This window comes from Loxodonta africana, chromosome 26 (assembly GCF_030014295.1).
Source record: "Loxodonta africana isolate mLoxAfr1 chromosome 26, mLoxAfr1.hap2, whole genome shotgun sequence".
In the NCBI taxonomy this organism is placed as follows: domain Eukaryota; kingdom Metazoa; phylum Chordata; class Mammalia; order Proboscidea; family Elephantidae; genus Loxodonta; species Loxodonta africana.
The window spans coordinates 6752084-6780030 of NC_087367.1; the positions used below are offsets into that span (position 1 = coordinate 6752084).

The 27947-nt window shown below is 41.2% G+C and overlaps 1 protein-coding gene across 13 annotated transcripts; it reads left to right on the forward strand.

The window, feature by feature from the left end:
- Positions 1 to 27947, forward strand: MTIF2 (mitochondrial translational initiation factor 2). 13 transcript variants are annotated; one of them, XM_010597260.3, is made up of 16 exons: positions 1 to 94; positions 672 to 717; positions 1584 to 1645; positions 4464 to 4702; positions 5597 to 5708; positions 9010 to 9181; positions 9773 to 9933; positions 10980 to 11156; positions 13637 to 13776; positions 16805 to 16929; positions 17747 to 17951; positions 18293 to 18545; positions 19070 to 19210; positions 20813 to 20977; positions 24150 to 24290; positions 25680 to 27947. In XM_010597260.3, exons 4-16 carry the CDS (start codon positions 4484 to 4486, stop codon positions 25850 to 25852), a joined length of 2184 nt encoding a protein of 727 aa, XP_010595562.1. In that variant the 5' UTR covers positions 1 to 94; positions 672 to 717; positions 1584 to 1645; positions 4464 to 4483; the 3' UTR covers positions 25853 to 27947. The 13 variants fall into 13 exon arrangements, with proteins under 13 accessions (XP_010595562.1, XP_064133132.1, XP_064133133.1 ...); XM_064277062.1 differs by having other exon boundaries at positions 51 to 166; positions 4477 to 4702; XM_064277065.1 differs by lacking the exon at positions 1 to 94 and adding an exon at positions 115 to 170.

Consider the following 27947-nt stretch of genomic DNA (forward strand, 5'->3'; position numbering starts at 1 on the left):
GACCGGCGGGCCGGCAGTTCTCCGGTTCCGGAAGGTGGTCTCCGCCCGGCGTGGGCTCTGACGCGCCCGGGGGCGTTGTGCAGGAGCCGAATTAGTAGGGTCCCCTAGTTCCGGCCGTCCTGGGTGGCGTCCGCGCTTTGGCCGGAAGTGTCCGTGCACAGATCTCGTGGGTGCATAAACAGCCCGCATTCGGAAGCCTTTCCACGGTGCATCGCTGCCCGGACCCCAGCGTGGGCGTCCGGAAAGCGTGCTCCTTCTCCCCGGGGCGGCCGGCTGCTGCTCTCCCCGCGTGTCGCCGAGGGCGGGTCCCCAGGGCGGCCCAGGCTTGGAGCGCGGGGAGGGGGACATCACCTCCGCTTCTGCGGGGACAAGTCACGGAGCTTCCGGCGCTTACGTTCGGACGCTTCCGCTGACGCCGCCGCGGCTTTCCAGCCTCCTTCTTCCGGGGTTCCCTGACCAGAGTGTCCTAGCGGCGAGGGGACACGGGGCCGGGGTCGGGGGGGACACGGGGCCGGGGTCTGTAACACACGGAGTAGCCATGAGTCGGAACTGACCCAGTGACAACGGGTTTGGGTTTATTTTAATGAATAATGATGCTGAGCATTTTTTCATGTGCTTGTTGGTCATTTTGCCCATGTTTTGATTGAGTTTTTTGTCTTTTTGTTGTTAAGTTGTAGGCGTTCTTTATCTATTCTGGATATTAAACCTTTATCAGAGGTATGGCTCCCGAGAATTTTCTCCCAATCTGCCTCTTGACTTTGTTGATAGCATTTTGATGAACAAAAGTTTTTAATTTTCATGAGGTCCCATTTACCTATTTTGTCTTTCGCTGCTCCTGCTGTTGGTGCCATATCTACAACTGCATTGTTAAAAACTATCCCAAAGCAGTATCTCTGTGTTTTCTCATAAGAGTTTTAGTTCTCACATTTAGGTTCTTGATCCATTTTGAATTAGTTTTTGTATATGGTGTGAGGTACGGATTCTGCTTCATTCTTTTGTACGTGGAAATCCAGTTTTCACAGCACCATGTATTAAAGAGATTCTTCTTTCCCCATTGAATGGACTTAGCCCCTTTGTCAAAAATCAGTTGACCATAGATGTATGGGTTTATTTCTGGGTTCTCAGTTCTGTCCTATTGTCTATCATTTTACTGTTTTGATTAGCTTTATAGTATGTTTCAAAATCAGGAAGTGTTACCTCTATTTTTCCTTTTCAAGATTGCTTTGACTATTTGGGGCTTCTTGCCATTCCATGTAAATTTGAGGATTTCCATTTCTGCAAAGAAGTTTTGAGGGGGATTGCATTGAATTTGGAGATTGTTATTTATATTAAGCCTTCCAAAACATGAACACGGAATGTCCTTCCATTTATGTGGGTCTTCTTTAATTTCTTTCAGGAGCATTTTATGCTTTTTAATGTATAAGTCTTTCACCTTCCTGGTTAAATTTATTCCTAGTGTTTTATTCTTTTAGATGCCACTTTAAAATAGCTGATAATAAATTATAAACTTTATCTTATTTTCTCCTCATAGTCTTGTGGTAGAAGGGACAAACATTCAAACACTTTTACTTTCCTTTTTGCAGAGATCAGAAAAATGGGGCCCATAGGAAACCAGTGACTTGCTCGGTGAAGATAACACAAGCAGGTATATGTCAGAGCGGGGACTCCAACCAAGGTCCTTTTGTGCCTAGTGAGGTACTTTCTACACGATACTGTGGCCATCCAGTTATCTTTTTATCTTATTATTTTGTTTAATATTCAGTATACTCTATTTACTATGTCAAAACAAAAAAAAAGCAAACTTATTGTGGTTGAGTCAGTTCCTACTCATAGCAATCCTATAGGACAGAGAAGAACTGACAGATAAGGTTTCAAAAGCACTAAATCTTTACAGAAGACAACTGCCACATCTTTCTCCTGCGGAGCAGCTGGTGGGTTTGAACAGCTGACTCAGTTAGCAGCCAGGCGCTTAACCACTGTGCTACCAGGGCTCCTCATTTACCCTCCTTGACATGGAAGCAGCTGTCAAGAAATCAACACGTTGCATTGGGCAAACTGCTGCAGAAGACCTCTTAAAAGTGTTAAAAAGCAAAGATGTCACTTAAGACTAAGGTGCTCCTGACCCAAGCCATGGTGTTGAATGTGAAAGCTGGATGATGAATAAGGAAGACCAAAGAAGCATTGATGGCTTTGAATTATGGTGTTGGTGAAGAATATTGAATAAACCATGGACTGCCAAAAGAACAAACAAATCTGTCTTGAAAGAAGTACAGCCAGAATGCTCCTTAGAAGCAAGAATGGCGAGACTACATCTCACATACTTTGGATATGTTACCAGGAGGAGTCAGTCCCTGGAGAAGGGCATCATGCTTGGCAGAGTACAGGGTAGCGGAAAAGAGGAAGGTCCTCAACAAGGTGGATTGACACAGTGGCTGCAACACTGGGCTTAAGTAGTATAGCAATGGTTGTGAGGATGGTGCAGGGCCGGGAAGTGTTTCCTTCTGTCTTACGTAGAGTCACTATGAGGCAGAGCTGATTCGACGGCACCTAACAACAACAATATATTGGGAGAGTAAAATACATTTTGGAAAGATTGGTTAATTTAATGTTCATTTATCCAGGAAAGCTCACTTGTCCAGAGCCTCAATTTCTTTGGGCACATAAAATAATGATTATTTCTAAACAATTAAAAAAAAAAAAAAAAACCTAGCAGGAAAAAATCATAGCATATTTGTAGAAATACCACATTATGAGATAGTTTTAAAAATTAAGACAATGTTAATAGTTAGTACTTTATTCGTGATAGTTTTACGTGGATTAATGTAGTCACTTTGAAATAGTCCATAATTTTGATTTTTTTTTTTTTTTAGTAATTTTGAAAAAGTAATGGTTAATAATATAAAACAATGCTCACAATATAGTCTTTAGTGAAAAAAGTTAGAAAATATGGTTTCGTTTTGGTGAGTAAAATCGATATAAGCATAAAGAAAAAAGCATAAAGAGAAGGCTTGAAAAGATAAATATTAAAATGTTAAGTAAGGTTATTTCTGAGTGGTAAGTAGAAGAAAGTTTATATTGAAGAGTCTAAAAGGCTGTATGTGTTTTTTTGAAATTTACTGTCTATTGAAAATAAAATTTCTTAAAATGATTCAGTAATTTACAGAAAAAATTGTACATATATTGCAATGAAAATGCTCCCCTAGGTTGTAATCACTCACTATGTCTGGTGTGCCCACGAATCATTATACTGGAAGACTTTAAAGAGTGGACTCTGGCTTATTAAATTTTGAATCAAAACATAAAGTATAATGCCTGGCACATGGTGCTTAGGAGATGTTTGCTGAGGGCTAAATGTGTGCTTCTCACATTATTTTAGTTACTCCTGCCCTTAAAAACTGGGCAGCAAAGCCATGGAAAGGTAGTACTGACAACAGAAGAAATAGAGGACTCAGGGAGGAAAAGCCCTACCTTATTGTTGAGCTCTGTCACAGCTTTCTTTCGGTACAGTTTCATTCCAAGAGTGATATTCAAAAGGCATTATTTAACACATATTCATTTGATGCCGTTTACCGACCGTAAAGTGTCATTTTTGGGAAAGCAGGTTGTGAAAAAGGAAAGAGTTGAGGGTAGAAAGACATTCCAGGTAGAGGGAACATATGCAAAGGTTCAGAATTAGAGGACAAACCATCGGAAATTACAGTTAAAATAGCAAAAGCTTGGGTGGTGAGAGTGGGGAAATAAGTGTGGCAGGAGATGAAATGAGAGGTTAGCAGAGGGCATATAATGAATCTTTATCTGCCTTGCTGTGGCTGTGGAGCTGTACATTGTCCTGGGGATAATGGGAACCCACTGGGGTATTAAGCAGAAAAGTGGTGAGTTCAGATTTGCATTTTAGAAAGATCACTCTAGTTGTGCTTTGATTAGTTGGTATTTTAAGAGTGAAAAAAGAACTCTTTGTAAACCTTACTGTTGTATTTCAGTTCTATCATAGTAATAACAATAATAATAGCTAATACCTAGAGAATAATGTGTCCAAAGTCTCATGTACTTTGGACACATTTTTAGGAGGGAGCAGTCCCCAGAGAAGGACACCATGCTCGGTAAAATAGAAGGTCAGCGACAAAGAGGAAGACCCTCAACGAGATGGATTGACACAGTGGCTGCGACAGTGGACTCAAGCATAACAATAATTGTGAGGAAGGTGCAGAACTGGGCAGTGTTTCATTCTGTCGTACATGGGGTCACCACTAGTTGGAACTGACTCATCGGCACCTAACAACAAACAGAGAATGCTTAGCCCGGAATCCCATTGCCAACTAGACTGTGAGCTCTTTCAGGGCAAGGACCCTGTGTTACTCGTTACCACTTTAGCACTTGGCGCTGTGCTTTTTGCATGTAGTAGATGTCCCAATTGATATTTGTTGATTGCTTTTAAAAATTAACCGAAATAATTATTTTAAAAGTGTTTTTTAATAGGAGAAACATGAACTGGAAGATGCTAAAGTTGGAGCGCCTGCTGCGATTTCACACTATTTGTAGGCAGCTGTGCAGCCTGGCTCAAAGAAGAACATTGGTGCTGCAGAGGCATGTGTCATCCTCAGGGTACCCAGCGTGGACGGCTCCGCTGCACGCCTGGCCCTGGCGAACAGACATGATCATCGGGGCTGCTTTATCTCAATATAAGCCTCTAGTAACAAAGAAGGTAGGTACGGATTTCCAATAGTTACTGGAGTTTTTGGTGTGAGGTGAAAGTGTCTAGAGCCACGAGTAGAAATCCACTTTGAGTGTTTTGTTATTTAAGGAATCTTTATGGAGTCTTTATTCTTTCTTGCTGTGCTCCAGACAGTCAGTCTTGTTAGGAAGAGAAATTCTGGTGAGTTGTTTGGTAATGCTGATGGATTTGATTCCTTGGATATCTGTGTATGAGCAGTGAATTAAGGATGAGAGTTTTTTTAGTCTTAAGATGTAACTAACTGAGAACTGCCCTGACGGAACACAACAGAGAACCCCTGAGGGAGCAGGAGAGCAGTGGGATACAGACCCCAAGTTCTCATAAAAAGACCAGACTTAATGGTCTGACTGAGACTAGAAGGACCCTGGTGGTCATGGTCCCTAGACCTTCTGTTAGCCCAAGACAGGAATCATTCCCAAAGCCAACCCTTCAGACAGGGATTGGACTGGACTGTAAGACAGAAAATGATACTGGTGAGGAGTGGGCTTCTTGGATCAAGTAGACACATGAGATTATGTGGGCAGCTCCTGTCTGGAGGGGAGATGTGAAGGCTGAGGGGGACAGAAGCTGGCTAAATGGACACGGAAACACAGAGTGGGGAGAAGGAGTGTGCTGTCTCATTAGGGGGAGAGCAACTAGGAGTATATAGCAAGGTGTATATAAGGTTTTGTATGAGAGACTGACTTTATTTGTAAACTTTCACTTAAAGGACAATAAAAATCTAAAAAATGTGACTACTTAAGGAGTGTTCAATGATAGAAACAGGAGCTGTGGTTGTGGTAGATATTCCGGAATAAGTTTAAAGTTTCCACTTCAACTTTTTTCTTCCTTTTTTTCGGTGTGTTCTGACACAATATTTAATAGGAAGGGAGATCCCAGGAATCTCAGTTATCTCTGACAAAATCTGAAAAGAAGGTGGAGGTATGGATTGGAATGACTCCTGAGGAGCTGGCCAGAGCAGTGGGAAAAGACGCAGGTGAGGCAGAGAGTTTCACGAGGAAAACTGGAAGGCAGAAGCCCTGGTGTCTTATTTGCTGTGAAATGGAAGCTCTCAAGGAGGAAAACTGACAGTTTAAAAAGATACGAAGTCGTTCCAATATTTTTTATTCTCAGTCACAAACTTTAATTTATTTCTTGACTCTGCCGAATATAGTTCTCCAAGATTTTGCTTTTAATGAAAGTGAAAAAGATTTTTGAAATCTGAATTAACCTTTTTTTCTCAGAAATTTTCTGGGCCCTTGGCATAAACCCAAAGAATGTTCTTGGACTGAGGGACTGTTCTTATAGTCATTTTTCCCCCTTTGTTTTTCTGTAGTTTTCCGATGTCTTTTTTCCGCTCACTTTGACGGTATCTGTAAGCCAGCAGATACATATTTGCGGTAATAGCCATGACTTTTAATAGTACTGTTTGTACTTACAAATGGAGAATGTCAGTGTCATTATTTTATTCTTTCATTACGCTATTCATGCATTTGTTACCAATTTAGGACTGCTGGGACAAAACGTGAATTTTCTTTGTAATCTGACATGAAAATTCAGTATAGGAAAAATAGCCTATTATTAAAACAAAGTGACAAGGGAAGCAGACTCTTGAAAAAAAAGAAAGAATTAATGATAATATTAAAAAAATAATAATAATAGCTGATATTTATTGAGCTGTAAGCATGGACAGCACTTACATGCTTTAACCCATGTAAGCCTCATAACACACTAGTGGTGGGGTGATTAGTATCCCCGGTTAGAGGTCGAGAAACTGAGACACAGAGAGGTAAGATAATTACCCACGATTTCACAGCTAGTATGTGGCGGAGCTGAGGTTGGAACCCATGGAGCCTGGCTCCAGAGCCACGCTCTTATTCACAGACCAAGTTATCTCTCAACATTGCTGTTTTGTAAGTTACAGCAGAGGCAGAATTTTAATGAGTGGTGAGGTTACTGAATGGTTACTGAACTGAGAGAGATGGAGGTGTCTTTCCTGCCCAGAATCATTACCATTCTTTGTGTACGTACGTCCTCACAAAGAGTAGAAAATTAGCACCCTATCTTGCATTTTTAAAACTTTTGCAGTTGCATTCTGCCATCATTTTATAACTAGAATGCTTTTGAGAGAATAAGTAGATATGGACCTGTCATTCAGAATTTTTCCAGGGCAAACTGTATCAATAGGATTTTGTAAGTAATATTAACAATAGGCTTGATTTTTAAAACTTTTTATTATTGGAAATAGCAATGTTTGAACATGTAAAAGTAGAGAGAATAGAATAATAAGCTGAAATGTACCCATAATCCAGTGACAACTGTTTTAATATACCATTTAATCCAAAATGCTTCACTATGTATCTCTAAAAGATACGTTCTTTTCTTTTTAAACATAACAGCAACAGCAAAAAAAAAAAAAACCCAAACATATAACCACATTATTTCCTTAATATCACCAAGTAAATAGACTAATAATTTTCATCTCATGGAACAGTGCTGTGAGCCCAGAACCGATTTGCTGTGATTGAAATAAAAGTTGTTTATTTGAAGCTTGTTCAATATATTCACATCTCTTCTGACTTAAAGATAGCTCTCATAAGGTCATTATTTTTAACAAGGTGAGTACTTTTTTTTCCTCTCCTGGGTCACTTAAAATAACTTGATATAATATTTCTGTTTGAAATGCCTTGAGCACTTTACCACATGTAAATATTAAGTGTTGGGTAAAGACAAAATAGTATGTCGCACCATGTACATTTATGAGAGACGGGAAAAGATCACGTCATGGTATAAGCTGCCTCCCAGAACTTTACGACGATGTGTGGGAAAACAGTAGGAACTGGATCACTGGGAATGTCTGACGTTATTTCAGACTGCACAGCATTGCACGCATTATAATTTTCACATTCTGAAAGGGTTTTAATGTTTTCTGAGAGCATGGTCACATAGAAAATGTGGATTGTATCACTTATAAAATGTTTTGGGTAAGGATGTGGAACGTATGGGAAATGGTTCTTTGGCATTATTAAGGAATATGAGCAGTGGTGTGCTAGGGCTGGCTCACACCACCGCGTCGTTAAATTTTAAGGAATTTTCCAAGCTGGTTGTTAAACACAGCCAGTAATAAAAATTAAGTTATAAAGAAGGTAATGAATATTAATTGAAAGTCTTCATTTCCTAATTATTTTCTTGCATTTTACTGTTATCTGTGTTCTTGAGATGATTTATGCCTGTTGTATCTCTGTAGTGGAACTGCATACACAACGGTGTACCACTTCCTGCTTCTTCCCGTCTGTGTTCAGTGGCTTCACGTTGGCGGCTGAAATCAGCCGGGGTGGGAGTACTTACACGACGGATCAGGTTTTCTGTTGTGTTTTGTTTTTCTTTTGGACACTAGTTGTCAGACATTCACCAGCACACCACTGGATAGGCTGCTTTGTCAGTCAGAAAGCTTTTCTTCTCTGAGGATGTCTTTCTTTCCTGTCATCTCTACACATGTATTTATTTTAAGGTGACTGAAAGCCTGGAAACATAAAAGTGTTGATCTTACTGTCATTGTGGATACATTTACTTATCATCCACAGGGAAATATGATAGATTGATACAAAACACAGTAAATAAAATGAAGATAAGAATTTTAAGTCAATATTTTCCTGTTTCAAGACTTTCTGGTCACCCTAAGTAGACACATGGAGTCCTGGTGGCACAGTGGTGAAGAGCTCGGCTGCTAACCAATAGGTTGGCAGTTTGAATCCACCACCTGCTCCTTGGAAACCCTATGGGGCAGTTCTCCTCTGTCCTCTAGGGTCACTGTGAGTTGGTGTTGACTCGATGGGAATGGGTTAAATAAACGTAGAGACAAATAAATAAATTGGGTGCATGTGTGTATTGAGCGATACATACGGTATTTTAGTATCGCACATATGTGTTTGCATAAGTGTGAGAAGTAACTACATGTTTTCAAAGAAATAAACTGATATATTGTACCGAGTACTAAATGTATACAACATGCAGTCTAATGTTTTATTAATGGTTCAGGAGGTGTTTTATTGCCTCTTAGCTATCCTTATTTTCAAATATTTATAAATACGCAGAAATGTCATTTAACATAAATGCGTCGTATTTTAAAGTTTTTTTCTTTTCAGCTTCTTTGTGATCTACTAATATTAGCAAAACAGGTGGTCTATATAGTCATTCTCTTCATTGAATGTACTGTTTATATAGACATTTATTAATAGAGTTCACTTTTTCGAGCATTTGAGTTACGATCCTATAAGGTTTTATTTTATTCTAACCAGATTTTGTATATGAAGCTTTATTGAACATTGATATCGACATAGATTCAATAGAAGAAAACTCTCAGTTAGATGAAGCCTGTATCAAAGAAGTGATAAAGAAGGCAGGGATGAAGTTAAAATGGAACAAATTAAAACAGGACAAAGTAAGAGAAAATAAAGATGCAGTAAGAAGGTAAAGCTTAACTATATTTATTGGGGGAGGGAGACCATGTGATCTTATTCATTCTTTTTAATGGAAGGAAACCCTGGTGGCTTAGTGGCTGAGAGTTCAGCTGCTGACCAAAAGGTCAGCAGTTCGAATCTACCAGGTGCTCCTCGGAAACTCTATGGGGCAGTTCTATTCTGTCCTGTAGGTCACTACAAGTCAGAATGGACTGACGGCGAGTTTGGTTTTTTTTTTTTAATGGAAAGTTACTTTTGTAATTAAGATAATATGTAAGTGTAGTAGGATCAATTCTTTTTTAAGGTACTTAAAGCATCAAAGTATTCAGGTCATTATAAAACTCTAAGAGTTATGTTCCTTAGCTTGCTGAGTGTGTATGTCGATTCTGAAATTTAAAACATGACTCATAGCTTGTTGCTGTGAAGATGTCAACTGCAGGTGGTCCATCATTGTATGTTCTGTCACGTGTCATGTCTAGTCACAGCTGAATGTCTGATTTTACTGCTAATGGAAGCTCACAGAAATAACTGCAAACCAATTCACAGGCTATAAAGTATTTTTGATATTTGAGAAATGAAACTTCTTTGCTGTTAATTGTAGGCCCCAGGCAGATCCAACTTTATTAACCCCAAGGTCCCCGGTTGTTACTGTAATGGGCCACGTCGATCATGGGAAAACGACGATACTTGACAAACTGCGAAAAACTCAAGTGGCAGCAATGGAAGCTGGAGGCATCACTCAGCACATTGGTGCCTTTCTTGGTATGAACGCAAATTACCTTACAGTGTGTTTGGGAACCCCCACTTAGGGCTTTCTTAAACCAGTTGTCATAATGCGAAGCGTACAAACCCGAAGTCAGAGGGAAAGCTAAACCTTGAAGCCATTAGTTGGGTAAAGTATAGTGTGGGTGGTCATGAAGGTTATCTTGTACTTTCTGTAAGAAGAAAATTACGTTCCCGTTCTTAGTTTGGTTGGATGAGCCTAAAATTCTTCATTAATTTGTTAATTATATTTATAAAATATGTAATTATATAATTTATGTAACCAACACTAGGTTGTAATAATATTGATGATAGTACTAGCTACCATTTACTGAGTTCTTAGCATATGCTTGGAGCCCTGGTGGCACAGTGGTTAAGAGCTAGGCTGCTAACCAAAAGGTCAGCAGTTCAAGTCCACCAGCCACTCCTTGGAAACCCTTTAGGGCAGTTCTGCTCTGTCTTCGTTTTTTTTTTTTTTTTTTTTTTTTACTGTCACAACATTATGAGGTAGGTATTAATATTCTTACTCACAAATGAGGAGGCTGAGGCTTCATGAGGTTAGGTACGTTGCCCAAGGTACATAGTTTGTAAGTGGGGAAGCCAGGATTCAAACCCACAGCTGTTGAACTCTAAATCCTGAGCTACCAGCTGTCACTGGATTGCTTTTGTGTGGCTCAGGGCAGTTGTCAGCTGCAGTTTGCTAGGGTGGTGGTGGCCTACACAGCTGTAGGTCTTCTCTCTCCAGAACAGACAGCCGTTAGCACAGTTATGAAGGTAAAAAAAAAAAAAGGTAGTTACCATATATTCCAGGAATGTGGAGAGTTTTAATATGAGACTATCAGATGAAAAGAAAAAACTCTAAGGTCTCACTGGTCTGCTACCACTTTTCATTGTGAAATGATCTGTATTGTTTTCGTTAAAGTTAATAGAAGGAGTAAAATTGTTTTAAAGAATTAACAGTTACATTTGATGGTGTCACTTACGTTCTTTTGTATTAAGAAAGTACACATTCGAGTCTTGGTGTTTCTGGACCTCTGTTTACACAGTCTCTCTGCCTTCTGGAGAAAAGATCACCTTTCTGGATACTCCGGGACATGCTGCCTTCTCAGCAATGAGGGCCAGGGGCGCTCAGGTCACGGACATTGTCATATTGGTTGTAGCGGCAGATGATGGAGTAATGAAACAAACAGTCGAATCTATTCAGCACGCCAAAGACGCTCAAGGTACCGTGGGGTGACTTACATGTGTTAGGAAGGAAATTTTTTTTTAAGGAGCTACATGGAGCTGGGACATTTGCATGTAGCTCATCTCAACTTGACATGATAATCCTGAGATTATTATACCTGTTAAAAGGAGTCCTGGTGACACAGTGGTTAAGTGTTCGCCTGCTAACCGAAAAGTCAGCAGTTTGAACCCACCAGCTGCTCAGGAGGAGAAAGACGTGGCAGTCTGCTCCCATAAAGATTTACAGCCTCAGAAACCCTATGGGGTCAGTTCTGTTCTATTCCCTAGGGTCGCTAGGAGTCAGAGTCAACTCCACGGCACTGGGTTTAAAGGTGAGGCTCGAAGGTGGTTAGATTACTTTCCCGCAGACAGAGAACTAATTGGAGGGGTGTAGCGGGATTCAGTGTGGGGTTTGTGGCCACCAGTGCCGTTCTTTCTGTATCTTTCGCTTACTTGGTATGGTGTGAGTATATGAAGTCTCAAATAACTTTTTAAAAACATTTTATCGTGGAAAATTGTAAATAGACATAAAAGTAGGAAGAATAAAACAACGAGCCCCTACATGCCCACCACCTAAATTCATCACCCATTGCTGTTGAGTCGATTCCGACTCACAGTGACCCTATAGGACAGGGTAGAACTGCCCCACGGGGTTTCCAAGAAGTGCCTTGTGGATTCTAACTGTCGACCTTTTGGTTAGCGGCCGTAGGTCTCAACTACTACATCTCCAGGGTTTCCCCTGAGTTCATTAGGGGTTGCAAAGTGGTGATGCTCTAATTCTGTTATCCTTCTTCATTTACCTGGAACTCTTCTATAAAGAGAAACTGTCTTCTCATTTACTTTAAATGTGTTATTTGATCAAATGTATGGAATTGAAACTTTTAGAAAGTCATTTGACCATCTCCTCCTTTATTTTACATTTAAAAATTGTAATAGCGAATGTCACACACACACACACACACACACACACACATTCAGGCATGATCCTAGGCCTGCTTCTACTGAGAAAATACTGTTATCTCGAGAAAATATACCTGACCTGTTAAACCCATTGCTGTGGAGTCAATTCTGACTCATAGTGACCCTAAGGGCGAGAGTAGAACTGCCCCATAGGATTTCGAGGGAGCAGCTGGTGGATTCGAACTGCCGACCTTCTGGTTAGCAGCCGAGCTCTTAACCACAGAGTGTGTCATATTCTGCAGGTGTGTGGGGAAGGGGAAAAAAGGGTTAGGAATCACTGATGCAGTCCAATTCTTTGATCTCACAGAGACGAAAACTAAGACCCAGAGAGCAGTGATAACTTTCCCAGGTTACATTGCTAATTTGCAGTGTGCCTGTTTTTGAAATCCGGGTCTTCTCCCTTCTAATGTTACTCTCTTTCCTTTTTAACTCCTCAAAACTGCCTTTGTGGGATGCACTAGGTTCCTGATGGACAAAGAGCACACATGGCAAATGGAAGAGCTGGTCAAAACAGGATAATTCATCGTACCATGCTTTTCTTCCCTCTTCTCTTGGTCCCAACTAAGTTACAGCTCATCAAAGTGGAATGTACTTTTTCATATCAGTAGATTGTAGATTGCACAGCTGTTTTGTATCCGTGCTCAGTCCCTTTGATATCTGTGAAAATTGCATAGGCATTGAAACTCACCTGGAGAATTGCCTCCTGTAATTTTTTGTGATCTCCTATCTGTAGGAAGTAGGCATGTCCAGTAATGTCAAGTAGATTATAGGATTATTTGGTTTATTCATTAAGGAAACATTTATTGAGAGCCTACAATGTGTCAACTACTGAGCTATTATGTGAATAAAGAGCTATTGTAAATTTTAAAAGAAAATTTGTGGTGATGATACCCAGTTTCAACCTAGAATGAGACTTTTTTTTTAATGAGTTAATAGCTCCTGGAAAGAAATGAATGATTTACCCATAAAAAACACAACAAAACAAAACACTGTTGCTGAAGAGTCGATTCCGGCTTATAGCGACCCTGGTAGGACAGAATAGAACTGCCCCATAGGGTTTCCAGGGAGCGCCTGGTGGACTTGAACTGCTGACCTTTTGGTTAGCAGCCGTAGCACTTAACCACTACGGCACCAGGGTTTCCATGAATGATCTAGTGATACTCAATTACGGTCCTCCCTTGATTTTCCTCTGCGGTGTATCTCCATTGTAGCTACTGATCTTTCACATTTAAGGAGAGGCCTTTCTCTACCCAAAATGCTGTTCTTTTGATCTTAGGTGACTGTTCTTAATTCAGTATCTGCTTGTAACTGCATTTTGAACCCCTGACAGCTGGATTCTCTCCTTACATACAGAGATCTGAGTAGGGTGGAGGGACTGTAAAGTGGGTCTTGTGGACCTTTCGGTAGGTGAGCACGGCTGTGGAGTAAAGAGAGCGAGGACAGGTTGGCATCCTTGGCTGTGAATACCTGGGATGGAAGGCATCAGCATTTGCACCCTTCCTAAATCTGTGTCTTTCAGTTCCTATTGTCCTTGCCATCAACAAATGTGACAAAGCTGAGGCCGATCCTGAAAAAGTGAAAAAGGAGCTGCTGGCTTATGACGTGGTGTGTGAGGATTATGGAGGCGATGTTCAAGCAGTGCACGTCTCTGCTCTTACGGTAGGTAAATACGGCATCTCACGGGTGGATGTGCTCCAGGGGTAATGCTATTTATACCTGATGTCCCGAGTGCGTGATGTTTGAAGAGCATTTTGACATACGTGATTTTTGTTGTTATTTAAAGATTATCTGGGTACTAGGCAACGCTGGGATCATTGTCCTTGTTGGTAGACTTGGAGTTAGGCTCAGAAAGGTCAGTCACCAGTCCGTGGTCACATGGCTGATCAGTGGGGAATCAGGTCTGAATCTAATGGTTTTCTCACTATGAGACACAGAATGTTTAGAATAAACAGTGAATGATTTGGGAATAGGGAAACAGTAGGCTAAAGACTGTTTTAAGCAAAAATGATAGGATAGCCGTCCATATGTGTTCTTGTATACAATAAAGCACATAAGGGGCACAGGCTTGGATACTTTTTAGACTTAACAAAACACCTTACAGGACTGGTTTATGGTGTCTGAAAGCTTCGGACAGTAGTTTCATGGGACAGCTCAGTCAGTTGGCATAATATAGTACGTAAAGTTTATGTTCTACACCCTATTTGGTGAGTAGCTTCTGGGGTCATAAAGGCTTGCAAGCCGTCATCTGAGATACAACTGTTGGTCTCTGCATCTGGAGTAAAAGAGAAAGAAGGAGACCAAAGGCTCAGAGGAGAAAGTAGTCTACAGGACTAATAGTCTGCACGAACCGTGACCTCACTTACCCTGCGACCAGAAGAGCTAGATGGAGCTCGGTACCACTACCAGCCATTCTAACCAGGGCCACAGTAGATGGATCCTGATAGAACGGGAGAAGAATGTGGAACAGAACTCAAATTCTTGAAAAGTCCAGACTTATTGGACTTGTTGAGACTGGAGGGCTTCCCGTGACTGTCACCCTGAGATAATCTTTAACTTTGAACTGAAACTATTCCATGAGGTCATCTCTTAGGTAAATAATAGATTGGCTCATAAAATAAACAGTATCGCCCATGAGTACTGTGCTCCTTTAAAAAATTGTCTATATGAGACCAGTTGACGTTTACTCTAAGGCAAAGATGAGAAAGTAAGAGGGCAGGGAGACTGGAGTTCCGGAAATGGGACAGCCTGAACAGAAGTAATGAGAAAGTTGACACACTGTGAAAAATGTAACAAGTGTCACTGAACAAATTGTGTAGAAATTGTTAATTGGAAATCTAATTTGCTGTGTGAATTTTCCCTGAAAATACAATAAAATACTATTTTTTAAAAAAATGATAAGGTGGGGAGAATGTCAGGTAAGTAAAATGAGATTTTTTTTTTTAATTGTACTCTAGATGAAGGTTTACAGAACAAACTAGTTTCTCATGAAGCAGTTAGTACACACATTGTTGTATGACATTGGTTAACAACCCCACAACATGTCAACACTCTCCTTTTTCAACCCTGGGTTCCCTATTACCAGCTTTCCTGTCCCCTCCTCCCTTCTAGTCCTTGCCCCTGGGCTGGTGTGCCCCTTTACTCTCATTTTGTTTTATGGGCCTATCTAATCTTTGGATGAAGAGTGAACCTCCGGAGTGACGTCATTACTGAGCTAAAAGGGTGTCCGGGGGCCATACTCTCAGGGTGTCTCCAGTCTTTGTTGGGCCATTATGTCTGGTCTTTTTTCGTGAGTTAGAATTTTGTTCTCCGTTTTTCTCCAGCTCTGTCTGGGAACCTCTGTTGCGATTCTTGTTGGAGCAGTTGGTGGTAGCTGGGCACCATTTAGTTGTGGTGGAAGCCATGGTAGATGTGGTCCATTAGTCCTTTGGACTAATCTTTCCCTGTTTTCTGCATTCTCCCTTGCTCCCGAAGAGGTGAGACCAGTGGAATATCTTAGATGGCCGCTCCTGAGACCTTCTTTTCCATGGCATAAGATGGAGATGAAGGACTACTTTTTTTTTTTTTTTTAATTGTGCTTTTAGTGAAAGTTTACAAATCAAGTTAGTCTCTCACCTAAAAATTTATATACACCTTGGTATGTACTCCTAGTTGCCCTCCCCCTAATGAGTCAGCATACTCCTTCTTTCCACCCTGTATTCCCCGTGTCCATTCAACCAGCTTCTGTCCCCTTCTGACTTCTCATCTCCCCTCCAGACAGGAGCTGTCCACATAGTCTCATGTGTCTACTTGAGCCAAGAAACTCACTCCTCACCAGTGTCATTTTCTGTCTTATAGTCCGGTCCAATCCCTGTCTGAAGAGTTGGCTTTGGGAATGGTTCCAGTCTTGGGCTAACAGAAGGTCCAGGGACTATGACCTCCGGGGTCCTTCTAGGCTTAGTCAGACCATTAAGTCTGGTCTTTTTACGAAAATTTGAGATCTGCATCCCGCTGTTCTCCTGCTCCATCAGGGATTCTCTGTTGTGTTCCCTGTCAGGGCACCATCTAGTTCTTCTGGTCTCAGGCTGAGGTAGTCTCTGATTTATGGGGCCCTTTCTGTCTCTTGGGCTTATAATTACCTCGTGTCTTTGGTGTTCTTCATTCTCTTCTAGCCCCTTCATGATGCAGTTGGGGGAAGGTGGGCCAGGTAGGTGAAATGATTTTTCAAGGCTTTGCAGCTGGGTGGTTGCGGAGTGTGGCTTAGACTCAGTGCTTTTTCTCCCTGTTCACTGAATAAGAGTGAGTAGTACTTGATGGACTGCCTCACAAGATGAAGTGGATCAAAGGAGATAATAAATGTGAAAGCTAGTTCAATTGAATAGACCTTCAGATATAAAGTAGCATTATTAAGAAAGTAAGAGGAAGAAAGCAAAGTTGCAGATACATATTTGAGAGAAAGAGAATAACTGGAACACTGTTTATGTAAGAGAATTAGTAAGTACCACCGGCGCCCATCTTTTAAAAAATAGCCGCTTGTTCTTTGCAAGATCTGTCCGTGGGGCAAGTTTTCTTGCTGATTCTTTTTCCTTTCTTTTTAAATGGGTAATTCATGATTTTAATGCTTGAAGAGAATAGTGTACTAACTGTCAAGGACTTTTTGGCTCTCTAACCCGGCTATTTACAGTAACGCCAACACTTGTTGTTTTTCAAGGGTGACAATCTGATGGCTTTGGCAGAAGCAACAGTTGCCCTGGCAGAGATGTTAGAATTGAAAGCAGACCCCACCGGCCCAGTGGAAGGAAAGGTCATAGAATCTTTCACAGATAAAGGAAGAGGGTAGGACCTTTAAAATTCTTGGTTTTTAATACTTACGTTCTGTGGTTTTTGTGACTTGATGACAATGGCATATTGTTTTTATTGCATGTTATTGTTCGTCCATAAACAAAGCATTTATTTTGAAAAGTACTTTGTCATTCTAGCGCACAGAGCACAAAAATGGTGGTTATTGTCAGTAGACCATAGCAACTGTTTTGTATACGTCTCGTAGTTGTATTTGGATGCCTTGAATAGCTGCACTTGTTTGAGTTCTTTTTCACTGACTTGACTCTGTTGGCAACACCTCATACCCATTGCTGTGAAGTTAGTTCTGACTCATAGGGACCCTATAGGACAGAGTAGAACTGCCCCATTGGGTTTCCAAGGAGCACCTAGTGGATTCAAACTGCCGACCTTTTGGTTACCTCGCAGACTAACAAAAATTGGAATGGAATACCAGTTGTTGCATAAAGGTTTCTAAGTCCTTTGTGACCGTATCCACTAATATTATATATAGTAAGGTCTTAGAGTAGTGTTCTCTTCTGGAATTTCCCTTCTTATCAGCAAGAGAGGTCTTTTCAGCGCATGATAAATTGCTCATAGAAAGGGAATGAGGGATTCTGTCCCAACACTCTCCCTGCCGGACGCTCCCTTAGCATAGTCTTATGAGAAATGTTTTCCTAGTGTGAAAAACTGCTTAAATCGAGAAGTGATGTGATGAGCCCTGTCTGTACATGTGTCTGTTTTTAAACTCCATTGTCTTTGCTTTACAGAAGAAATGCAGTTACATGCTGATTCTGACCTCGAGAATAAAGACACTCTTTTACTTCCATTTCAGTCCTGTCACTACAGCCATCATTCAAAGAGGAACTTTGAGAAAAGGCTCGATTCTGGTCGCTGGACAGTGTTGGGCCAAAGTACGCTTAATGTTGGATGAAAACGGCAGAGCAGTCACTGAGGCCTGTCCCAGCATGGCAGTAGGAATTATGGGCTGGAGGGACCTCCCTTCAGCAGGAGATGACATTCTTGAAGTAGAGTCTGAGGTACATCCAGCGTAATTCCTGTGTATTAGATATGCTGTAATGATTTTGAATGTCTCTCTAAAATGTGACACTGAGGAAGTATATGAATGTTAACAAAGAATTCTAGTCCAGAAGGGGCTGGGAGAGGACTCTGGTGCCATTTTAGAATTTGGCCGTTGACATTTTATTCTAATTGTTTAATTAAATAATTTCAATTATACACAAAGCCCCCAAAATTAGTGGTTTCATGTGTGAGTTGGGCTAATTTCATAATGGGGGAAAACCCAAAGCCATTAACCCAGCAGTTTTTGGCTGCTACTTGTTTAATAACGCCGGTTCCCCCCCCCCCGCCACCAATAAAGACGAGGGCCCGCGAAGTTGTCGACTGGAGAAAGTATGAGCAAGAGCAGGAGAAAAATAAAGACGACCTGAAAGCCATCGAAGAAATGCGAAAGGAACACCAAGAGGCGCGTCGGAAAGACCAGGAGAAGTACGGCGATGTGCACTGGAGGCAGAGGTCCTTCTTAAAGTACCAAGAAAAAAAACGACAGAAAGTCTTAAAGACCAAAGAGAAAGCAGAAAGAGATTCAAACACCCTCTCCGTAATTATTAAAGGTACTTTTGAAAGGATTTTACTGTACAACTCATTTCTGGAATATATTTCTTTTTTTGGAATACATATATTTATACTCAAAATTGGTTCAAATCTTTAATGAAGCCAAAGCTATTTCAGTATTTTGGGGTGATTTTTTTAGTAAACATATTTCTTGATGATTTTATTGTAAATGTACATTTGGTTCATTCTGCTTTATTGAGCAGATATTTATAATGCTAAACCTAAATAAAAGTGAATTTAGTAGGAAATGCCGTTGCCATCATAAGGAGCCCTGGTGGCGCAGTGGTTAAAGCAATCGACTGTTAACTGAAAAGTTGAAGCCACCAGTGGCTCCTCAGGAGAAAGATGTGGCCGTCTGCTTCCGTAGCGATTCACAGCCTCGGAAATTCTGTGGGGTCGCTGTGGGTTGGAACTGACTCGATGCTAGTGGGTATTTTATCACGGCTTTAAAAAGATTGTCATTTTTGTATCTATTAATGCCTACCTCTTAACATTAATGCCTTGAAACTTTTGTCCTCTTCAGGTGATGTTGATGGGTCTGTTGAGGCCATTTTGGACATTGTGGATACCTACGATGCTTCTCATGAGTGTAAACTAGAATTAGTACATTTCGGAGTGGGTGATATTAGTGAAAATGACGTTAACCTTGCCGAAATGTTTGGCGGTAAGGATTCTGTTTTCAGTTTGTTTGGCTATGTTTCCTAGATGGCTGTCTGAACCATTTGCTTCTGTCTTCTGCTGCTGGGCTAGTCCCCTCTGACGTTTACCTCCGTCAACCTCTCTCTTCACACTGTAGTCGAATCCCACCCGGCAACTGAGGCTGCCGGGGACGTACAGTATGCCAGCCATAGCTCCACTTGTTGCTGTTGTAGTGCAGACTTGGGGAACTGTTTCAAGCCCCCATAGTGTTTCTTTGTGGGCACCACTAGTGTTCACTTTCCCCTTCTCCCGACCCCCAACCCTGACCCAGGGCCGGTTCACTATTGGACGTGTGAATGCTTCTAACACTGTAACCAGGCTGTTTAGAACCTTCCTTTGTCTTTCACTTATGGCTATCTGTTCTTATTAATAATTTTACAAATCACATCTTTCTTTGATCAGAAGTTCCTTTTAGCTTTAAATAAAGCCTAGAAGGCAGAGGGACCGTCTTTATTAGTCAAACTTAACCATACACAGAAGGGGAACTCGTGACTATCACTGTAACGAGGTCTAATACCCAGTGACACACAAGCATCGGTGGCACAATGCCTAAGAGCTCGGCTGCTAACTGAAAGGTCCGCAGTTCGAATCCACCAGCTGTTCCTTGGAACCCCTGTGGGGCTGTTCTGTTCTGTCCTATAGGGTTGCTGTGAGTCGGGCAGCGGGTTGTTTGTTGTTGTTGCTCAGTCGCTTAGGAAGGAGACACTTCAGTAACCTGACCTGGTGAGAACTAGGTGTCATCTGTGCCGCCAAGAAGGCGTTTTCAGTGGTGCCGATGAATTCCAGGTGTTCGTTACCCGTGACTGGAGTAGCACTGCACTGTGTAAGGTCGACGGTGGGCTGAGTGATTTCTTAACGATAACACTTTGAAGATTTTGCTTTTCAGGGTTGTGTTTTTCTGTTGATTAGGCTGGGGTTTTTTTTGTTTATTTTGTGTAAGGCCAGTGTGTTTTACTTTTTTTTCTACCCCATAAGGCATTTATAAGGAGCCCTGGTGGCATAGTGGTTAAAAGCTCAACTGCTAATGTAAAGGTCAACAGTTCAAATCCACCAGCCACTCCTTGGAAACCCTATGAGGCAGTTCTACCGTGTCCTATAGGGTTGCTATGAGTCAGAATCAACTTGACGGCAATGGATTTGGTTGGTTGGTTGTTTTTTTTTTTGGGTAAAGTGTTTGTGTAGCATACCAAAAAGAAATCAAACCCATTGCCATCGAGTAAATTCCAACTCATAACATAAAAAAAAAAAACCCAAACCAACTCATAGCATACTGGCTTTTAAATTAGGGCACTTAAAATAATATTTCCTGAATGGATTTAAGATCATAAAGAAATTTCCTTATTAAAAAAGCCACAATTTATAAAATTTATGGAATTCTCACTTTCATTCATTTTAAAGTGTACTAGTTTTCATGAGAAAAAAGAAGTGTATAGAATTTCTCATCCTCCCCAATTGCTTTTCATTTACATAGAAAGGAAAGAAAACCAGACTTGAGTTTCTGCTTGAAAGACAAATGGTTACAGTACACTATTTGTGCTACTTTACTGATTTGATTTCTGCTTGCCAGGCATCGTATATGGCTTCAACGTGAATGCGGGCAATGTTATCCAGCAGTCAGCTGCAAAAAAAGGAGTGAAGATTAAACTTCACAAAGTCGTTTACCATCTTATTGGAGATTTGCAGGAAGAACTGAGCAGCAGACTTCCCTACAGGATGGAAGAACACCCAGTAGGTGAGTGTTCGCTGCATGTTACTTTGAAACATTGTACATAACACTTGAAAGCAAAGTTTAAGGAGGATGTAATTCACTCTTCTATCAGGTGTTTTCCTGTTTCATATCCTGTGACTGAGAAAAAACAACTACCATAGGTGAGAATTCAGTGTGACTCAATAATGTATGACGAACACCTGTCCTTGGCAACGCTGTGCTCAGGCCCCGAGGATACAAGGGCAGTACGAGCTTGCCCTCAGGTTCTCGCTTTGGAGACAGAGAGGAACAGCTGATTGGGATACAAGTTAGATGGGATAGGAGCACAGTAGGTTATATGCAAGTCCATGGAAGGAGCCACGGCAGAGAAAACTGTGAGAACAAAGTTCAAATAGTAAATATCTTAAAATATTCTTTCTAGCGTATTTCTTGGCCAGGTTAAAGGCTAAATTTATTTAAATTTGATTGAATCATCTTATCTGTTCTTTTCATCCCAGCAGATTTTTAAAACATTTTGTATTAATGGTTTAAAGCTTACAGAAAATTGCAAGAAAAGTACAAAGGGCTCCCATATACCCTTTACCCAATTTGGCATTTATTTACAGTTTTGCTCCATTTGCGTTATTCCCCTATATATATATGTAACAGACAACATATATAAATATATATATATATATATATCCCCCCTCCTGAATTATTTGAGAGTCAATTTGAGACATTGGGAGTGCCACCAGGGCTTAAGGTTAGGGATTAACCTTAAGGTTAAGGGTTAAGGGCTCAGCTGCTAACCAAAAGACTGGCAGCTCGAATCTACCAGCCACTCCTTGGAAACCCTATGGGACAGTTCTACTCTGTCCGATAGGGTTGCTGTGGGTGGAATCGACTCGATAGCAACAAGTTTGATTTTGAGATTTTGTGCCTGTTTGCCTCTAAATGCTTGTATTTCCCGAGAACAAGGATATTCTCCTCTAGAACCACAGAGCAGTGGTTAAACTCAGGAAGCTGAACGTTTATACAATATTTGGGAGACCTGATGGCACAGTGGTTAAGAGCTCGGCTGCCAATCAAAAAGTTGGGAGTTTGAATCCACCAGCTACTCCTTGGAAACCCCGTGGGGCATTTCTACTCTGTCCTGTAGGGTCGCTGTGAGTTGGAACCCACTCAGCAGCAGTGGGTTACTCTCTAACCTGCAGTCCATATTCAGATTTTGTTCATCGTCCCAGTAACAGTCTTTAAAGGTATATATGTTTCTCCGGGCCCAGGATCATGGATGTAAGTCGCCATGTCTCTACTCTCACTTAACCTGGAACAGTTCCACGACCTTTGTCTTTTTGACCTTGACATTTTCAGAGTATAGGTCGGTGGCTTTGTACAGCGTCCCTTAATTTGGATTTGTCTGTTGTCCCCTCATGGTGAGATTCGGCGTTTGCATTTTTGGTCCCCTACAGGTTTAGTTACAGTCCTTTTCTGCCCTGCTAAACATGACCCTACGGAGATCTGCACGGAGAGCTATGAGGTGACCATTTCTGGGAGTGAGCGAGCACCAGCCAAATAACACTTGACCCAGAGAACTGGAACATTATAGTATATGGTATCATTGCACTGTTGGAACTTCAGATAATTTTTAGTGGAAAAACTAAGCTGGTTCCCAGAATTAGTACTCTTAAGTGGGTGTAAATTACCAGTGGTGAGGTAAATAATAAACCAGGTAATGAATGAGAGATGATCTACTCTGGAAAGTGGGAGTACTGAAAACTGGATTCTCATGGAGCAGACAGGAATTGTACTTACTGTCGTCAACTGTTATCATCGTGTATTTTGTTCAGCCAAAGAAGTGAGCTGCATTTTGTTGTTGTTGTTCACTCTTTTGGTAAATGTGCGTGTAGATGGTAAATGTGTATTTTTGTGATTATTTTCTTTTCCAAGAATACCAAAGGAGTTTCATAAGTTTTTATTCCTAGTATCGGTCAGGAAGATAAAGTTGGCAGAGTCAAAGAAACCAGCACTTCTTCCTTTCTATGCATACATTTGTATTTTTCTTACACCTTTCTTTTTTTTAATACTTTGTTGTTGTTGAGAATATACACAGCAGAACGTATACCAATTCAACAGTTCCTACACGTGCAATTCAGTGACGAAGGTTATGTTCTTCGTATTGTGCAACCATTTCCACACACCTTTTCTGAGTTGTTGGCACCCCTATTAATACAAACTCACTGCCCCCTAAATTTCCTTTCTTTTTTTTTTCCTGGTTTTTAAAATTACATTTTTAAAAATTTTGTTCATTTTTATTGTTGAGAATATATACAGCAAAACAAGCCAATTCAGTTGTTTCCAAATGTACAATTCAGTGACATTGAGTTGTGCAACCACTCTCACCCTCCTTTTCTGAGCTTTTCCTCCCACGTTAACATAAACTCACTGTCCCCTGAGTTTCCTGTCTAATCTGTGGAGTTGCTGTTATCACTTTGATCCCATATAGATAGTTCTTAAAAGAGCACAATGCTCAAGGCAGACATTTTTTTACTAGTAAAGCTAAACTATTGTTTGGTTTTGATAATATTTCAGGGGATATTTTTGGTTTCAGATTTAAAGATTATCTCAGGCCAATAGCTTCGGGAGTTTATCCAGCACCCGTGGCTCCAGAAAATCTGGATTCCATGAGAATTTGAAATTCTGCTTTGCATTTTCCCCCCTTTTTTATTCTTTTATAGAATCTTTGATCAAAATGTTCAGTAATGATAGCCGGGTACCATCCATCTCTTCTGGTATCAGGCAAAGGAGGCAGTTGTTCATGGAGGCAGTTAGCCTCACATTCCATTTCCGCCTCCTATTCCTAACTCTCCTTCCTCTGTTGCTCCAGGCGAAGAGAGATGAATTATTGTACCTTGGATGGCGGCTTGCAAGCTTTTAAGACCCCAGGCACTATGCAACCAACTAAGAGGTAGAACAGAAGCACTAAACACAGTATTAGGCCAATTAACCGAGGCGTCCCAATGAAACCATGACCCTAAACCTCCAAGCCAAGGAGCCAGACCCCACGAGGTGTTTGGTTGTACATCCATAACCTCAGCAGCCACTGTTTTTTTGTCATTGTTATATGCACCGTTAATTCTTGCACTTCAGATTGTCAGAAGTCCTGTATTTCTCGGCATCTTCAGTTTTCTGTACATTTAATGTTCTCTTCTTTCTGAAGGTGAGGCTTCCATACTAGCTACCTTCTCTGTGACAGAAGGGAAGAAAAAGGTTCCTGTGGCTGGCTGCAGAGTCCAAAAGGGACAATTAGAGAAAAAACAGAAATTTAAATTAATCCGTAACGGACATGTTATTTGGAAGGGTAAGCAAAATCAGAATCCGTTTCTCTATAATTTTGACGTTACTTACCATCCCCGTCTCGGCCGCAGTGATACATGAAAAAATCCTTGTACTTTGATACCTTCTCATAGTCCTCTGCTGATCCTGTACCCACCCAGCCTCTGTCCATCTTCCCTCCTCATTCCCAAACCTACTCTTCCTTACTATCCTCCCTATCTGGAGAGGTAGCTGGAGATCGCACGGGTGTCCCCAGCCTGGGAGCCTGAACCACCTCCTCTTCTGGATGTATCATATCCAGTCACCAAAACCTGAGGATTCTGTTAGCATCTGAACTCTGTCTTCCACTCCCATAATCATTCCTGGTCTCAGTGGGCTCCCTCCCTTACTAATGCCGATGACTCCTCCGGGATCATCACATCCCCAGTCTGATTTTCTAGACCTTTTTAAATTGTCTTCAAACTACCATTCCAGCCCTGTCTTCCAAACACTTGGTAGTATACTTGCTTACTTCTTTGCCTACAACATCTTGTCTTTTATCTTAGTTTTTGCCATTCTTCAAGTCCTGCGTACAAGCCCGTCCTCTGCAGAAAGTCTTACTTTTGGAATGGGAGATTTGGTATCTTTTGCATCAAGCCAAATTTTGTTTACAGTAAACTTCGGTTTTCTTTGGTATTTAGTCTCATCCTTTAATATTTTTTTAATTTATATTGTTAGAACTGTTTGTTAAGATCTATAATCAGGAGGGACCAGTCCCTGGAGAAGGACATCGTGCTTCGTATAGGGTCAGCGAAAAAGAGGAAGACCCTCAGCGAGATGGATTGACACAGTGGCTGCAGCAGTGGGCTCACGCATGACTGTGAGGATGGGGCAGGACCAGGCAGTGTTTCATCCCTTTCTACATAGGGTTGCTGAGTCGGAGCCGACTCGATGGCACCTGATTCCCTAGTATCTGATGATGTGCAGTTCATTGTATTTAGGTTTCGAAAACGTTATTCTTCAAAAGCATTTTATTTGGTGACTTGAATGTATGATTTTGTAAAATTTGTAAGGATTCCAGCGTAATCTTCCTTGGTGTGATACAGACTACGTAGCACTTAGCGTTAAGTGTCTTCCTCTTTTTCGCTGACCCTGTACTTTACCAAGCATGACGTCCTCCTCCAGGGACTGGTCCCTCCTGGTAACATGTCCATGGTCTGTGAGATAAAGTCTTGCCATCCTTGCTTCCAGGGAGCATTCTCCTGTCCTTCTTCTGAGACAGATTTGTTCATTCTTTTTGGCAGCCCGTGGTATATTCGATACCCTTTGCCAACACCAGAATTCAACTGCATCAATTCCTTGTCAGTCTTAATAGGTGCTCAATATTTGTTGAATACATGAACCTTAAATTTCTTCAATTTTTTTTTTTTTTAAGGTTCATTAACCTCACTGAAACACCATAAGGATGATGTTTCAGTCATCAAAACTGGAATGGACTGTGGTCTCAGTTTGGATGAAGAAAATATAGAATTTAAAGTGGGAGATGAGATGGTTTGTTACGAAGAAAAAGAAGTTCCAAGCAAGACTTCTTGGGATCCAGGATTTTAAAATTATATTAAAAAATGACAACATCTTGTTTCATTATAGAGCAACTAGTTTTGTTTTACTGAAGGGGTAAGCATTCAAGATTACAGCACTCTGGTCAGAAGTACTCAAGTTGCTCCACCGAGTGTTACTGTGCATTAGAAAACACCGTCAGTGCTACAGAAGCGGACCTTATTTAAGCCTCCAGCTAGAAACCCTGGAGTGGAACAGCAGCAGTGTAATAAAAGGGACTGTACACCATTGGTGTACCACTGAGTGCCACGATCACAATTGAACATCCTCCAAGCGTATGCTTTAGTTAGAAGTAGTGTGCAGTCAGTCCTACGGGAATTGAGCTTCACGGGCAAAATGTTCTCAGGTGCAGTGGAGTCCGTTTCTGAAACGCAGTGACCTACCGTGACAGAGTAGGACTGCCCCATAGGGTTTTCTAGGCCATACTCTTTATGGAAGCAGACCATCAGGTCTTTTCTGGAGCTACTGAGTGGGGTTCACACCACCAACCTTTTGGTTATTGGCCAAGTGTTTAACCGTTGCAATAACAGGGCTCTTTGGGGGAAAAAAAAAAAAACAGTTGCCATCAAGTGGATTCCAACTCATGGCTACCCTATAGAATGGAGCAGAACTGCGTCATGGGGTTTCCAAGGCTGTCATCTTTACAGAAGCAGACTGCCTCATCTTTCTCCGGTGGAGGAGGCTGGTAGGCTGGAACCCGGCTTTTGGTTAGCAGCTGAGCTCTTAACCACTTCGTCACCAGGACTCCTTCCTTGAGCAAAAAACAGTGTCAAATACCGCTTGAAATTTTTTTAGTGTTAGCGGCACTAATAGGTAATCCCTTTAAACCAGAACAAAACCAAACCTGTTGCCATCAAGTTGATTCTGACTCAGTGACTCTGTAGGACAGAGTAGAACTGCCCCATAGAGTCTCCAAGGAGTTGCTGGTGGATTCAAACCGCTGACCTTTTGGTTAGCAGCTGAACTCTTAAACTGCTGTGCCAACAGGGCTCCAGATTCCTTCTTTAAAGAGTTTAAATTCCTAGGAGTTCATACTTGGTATTGGCATTAGTGTATCCCCTTGTCCCCTAAACATCCCAAACCACCCAGGGATACTGAGGATACATTTTGAAGTTGGTGACTTAAGCTCAGCCTTTAAATTTTCTGTATATCAAAACAAATATGCTGTAGCTTTTAGGTTAAGATCATAAGCTTCTAAGTATTCTTTGTCTTAAGAGAAAACTCATACAAAAGTCTATCTGGAGATTTTGTCCCCCATCCCTGGGGACATCTGGCATTATCTGGAGACATTCTGGGTTGTCATTAACTGGGTGGGGGTGTGCTACTGACATTTAGTTGAGGCCAGTGATACCGCTCATCATGACGCACAGGATAGCCCCCCACGACAGAATTTCTGACCCAAAATGTCCCTAGTACTGAGGTTGAGAAACTCACAAACTATTGTCTGTCTAGATAACTTATGTAGTAAGTACAGTCTTAACTTTGCTGCTAAAGTATAATTAGGTTAATTTAGAGCTTATGTTATCAGTCCTCATTCTCTCCTCCCCACCCCCTTGTAACCACTATTTTCAGTCTGACCTTCCCTATTTTGGGTATTGCATATAAAAATTAGATAGTATGACTTTTTGTGTCTTATTTCACTCAGCATGTTTCCAAGGTTTATCCATATTGTAGGATGTATATTTCATTTTTTATGGCCAAATAATTATTATGGACATTTGGGAAGCCCTGGTAGTAACGTGGTTAAGAACTTGGCTGCTAAACCAAAAGGATGGCAGTTCCAACCTACCCGCTGCTCCTTGGAAATCCTATGGGGCAGTTCTACTTTGTCCTATAAAGTTGCTGTGTCAGAATCAAATTGACAACTATGGGTTTGGTTTGGGTATGTAATGAAAACACCACAGACCTTACCAAGTAGTTGGCACCAGGCAAGTATCCAGAGCCAATGACTGGATCACACAATCCGCAGAAGGAAAATTCACATAATAGCACGTCAGAGAGGCGCTATCAACAGAAATCAAGTGGCCGTCGGTTTGAAGCTGAAAAATCATTCTGAAAAACTATTTCAATAAAACTCAACAACTAA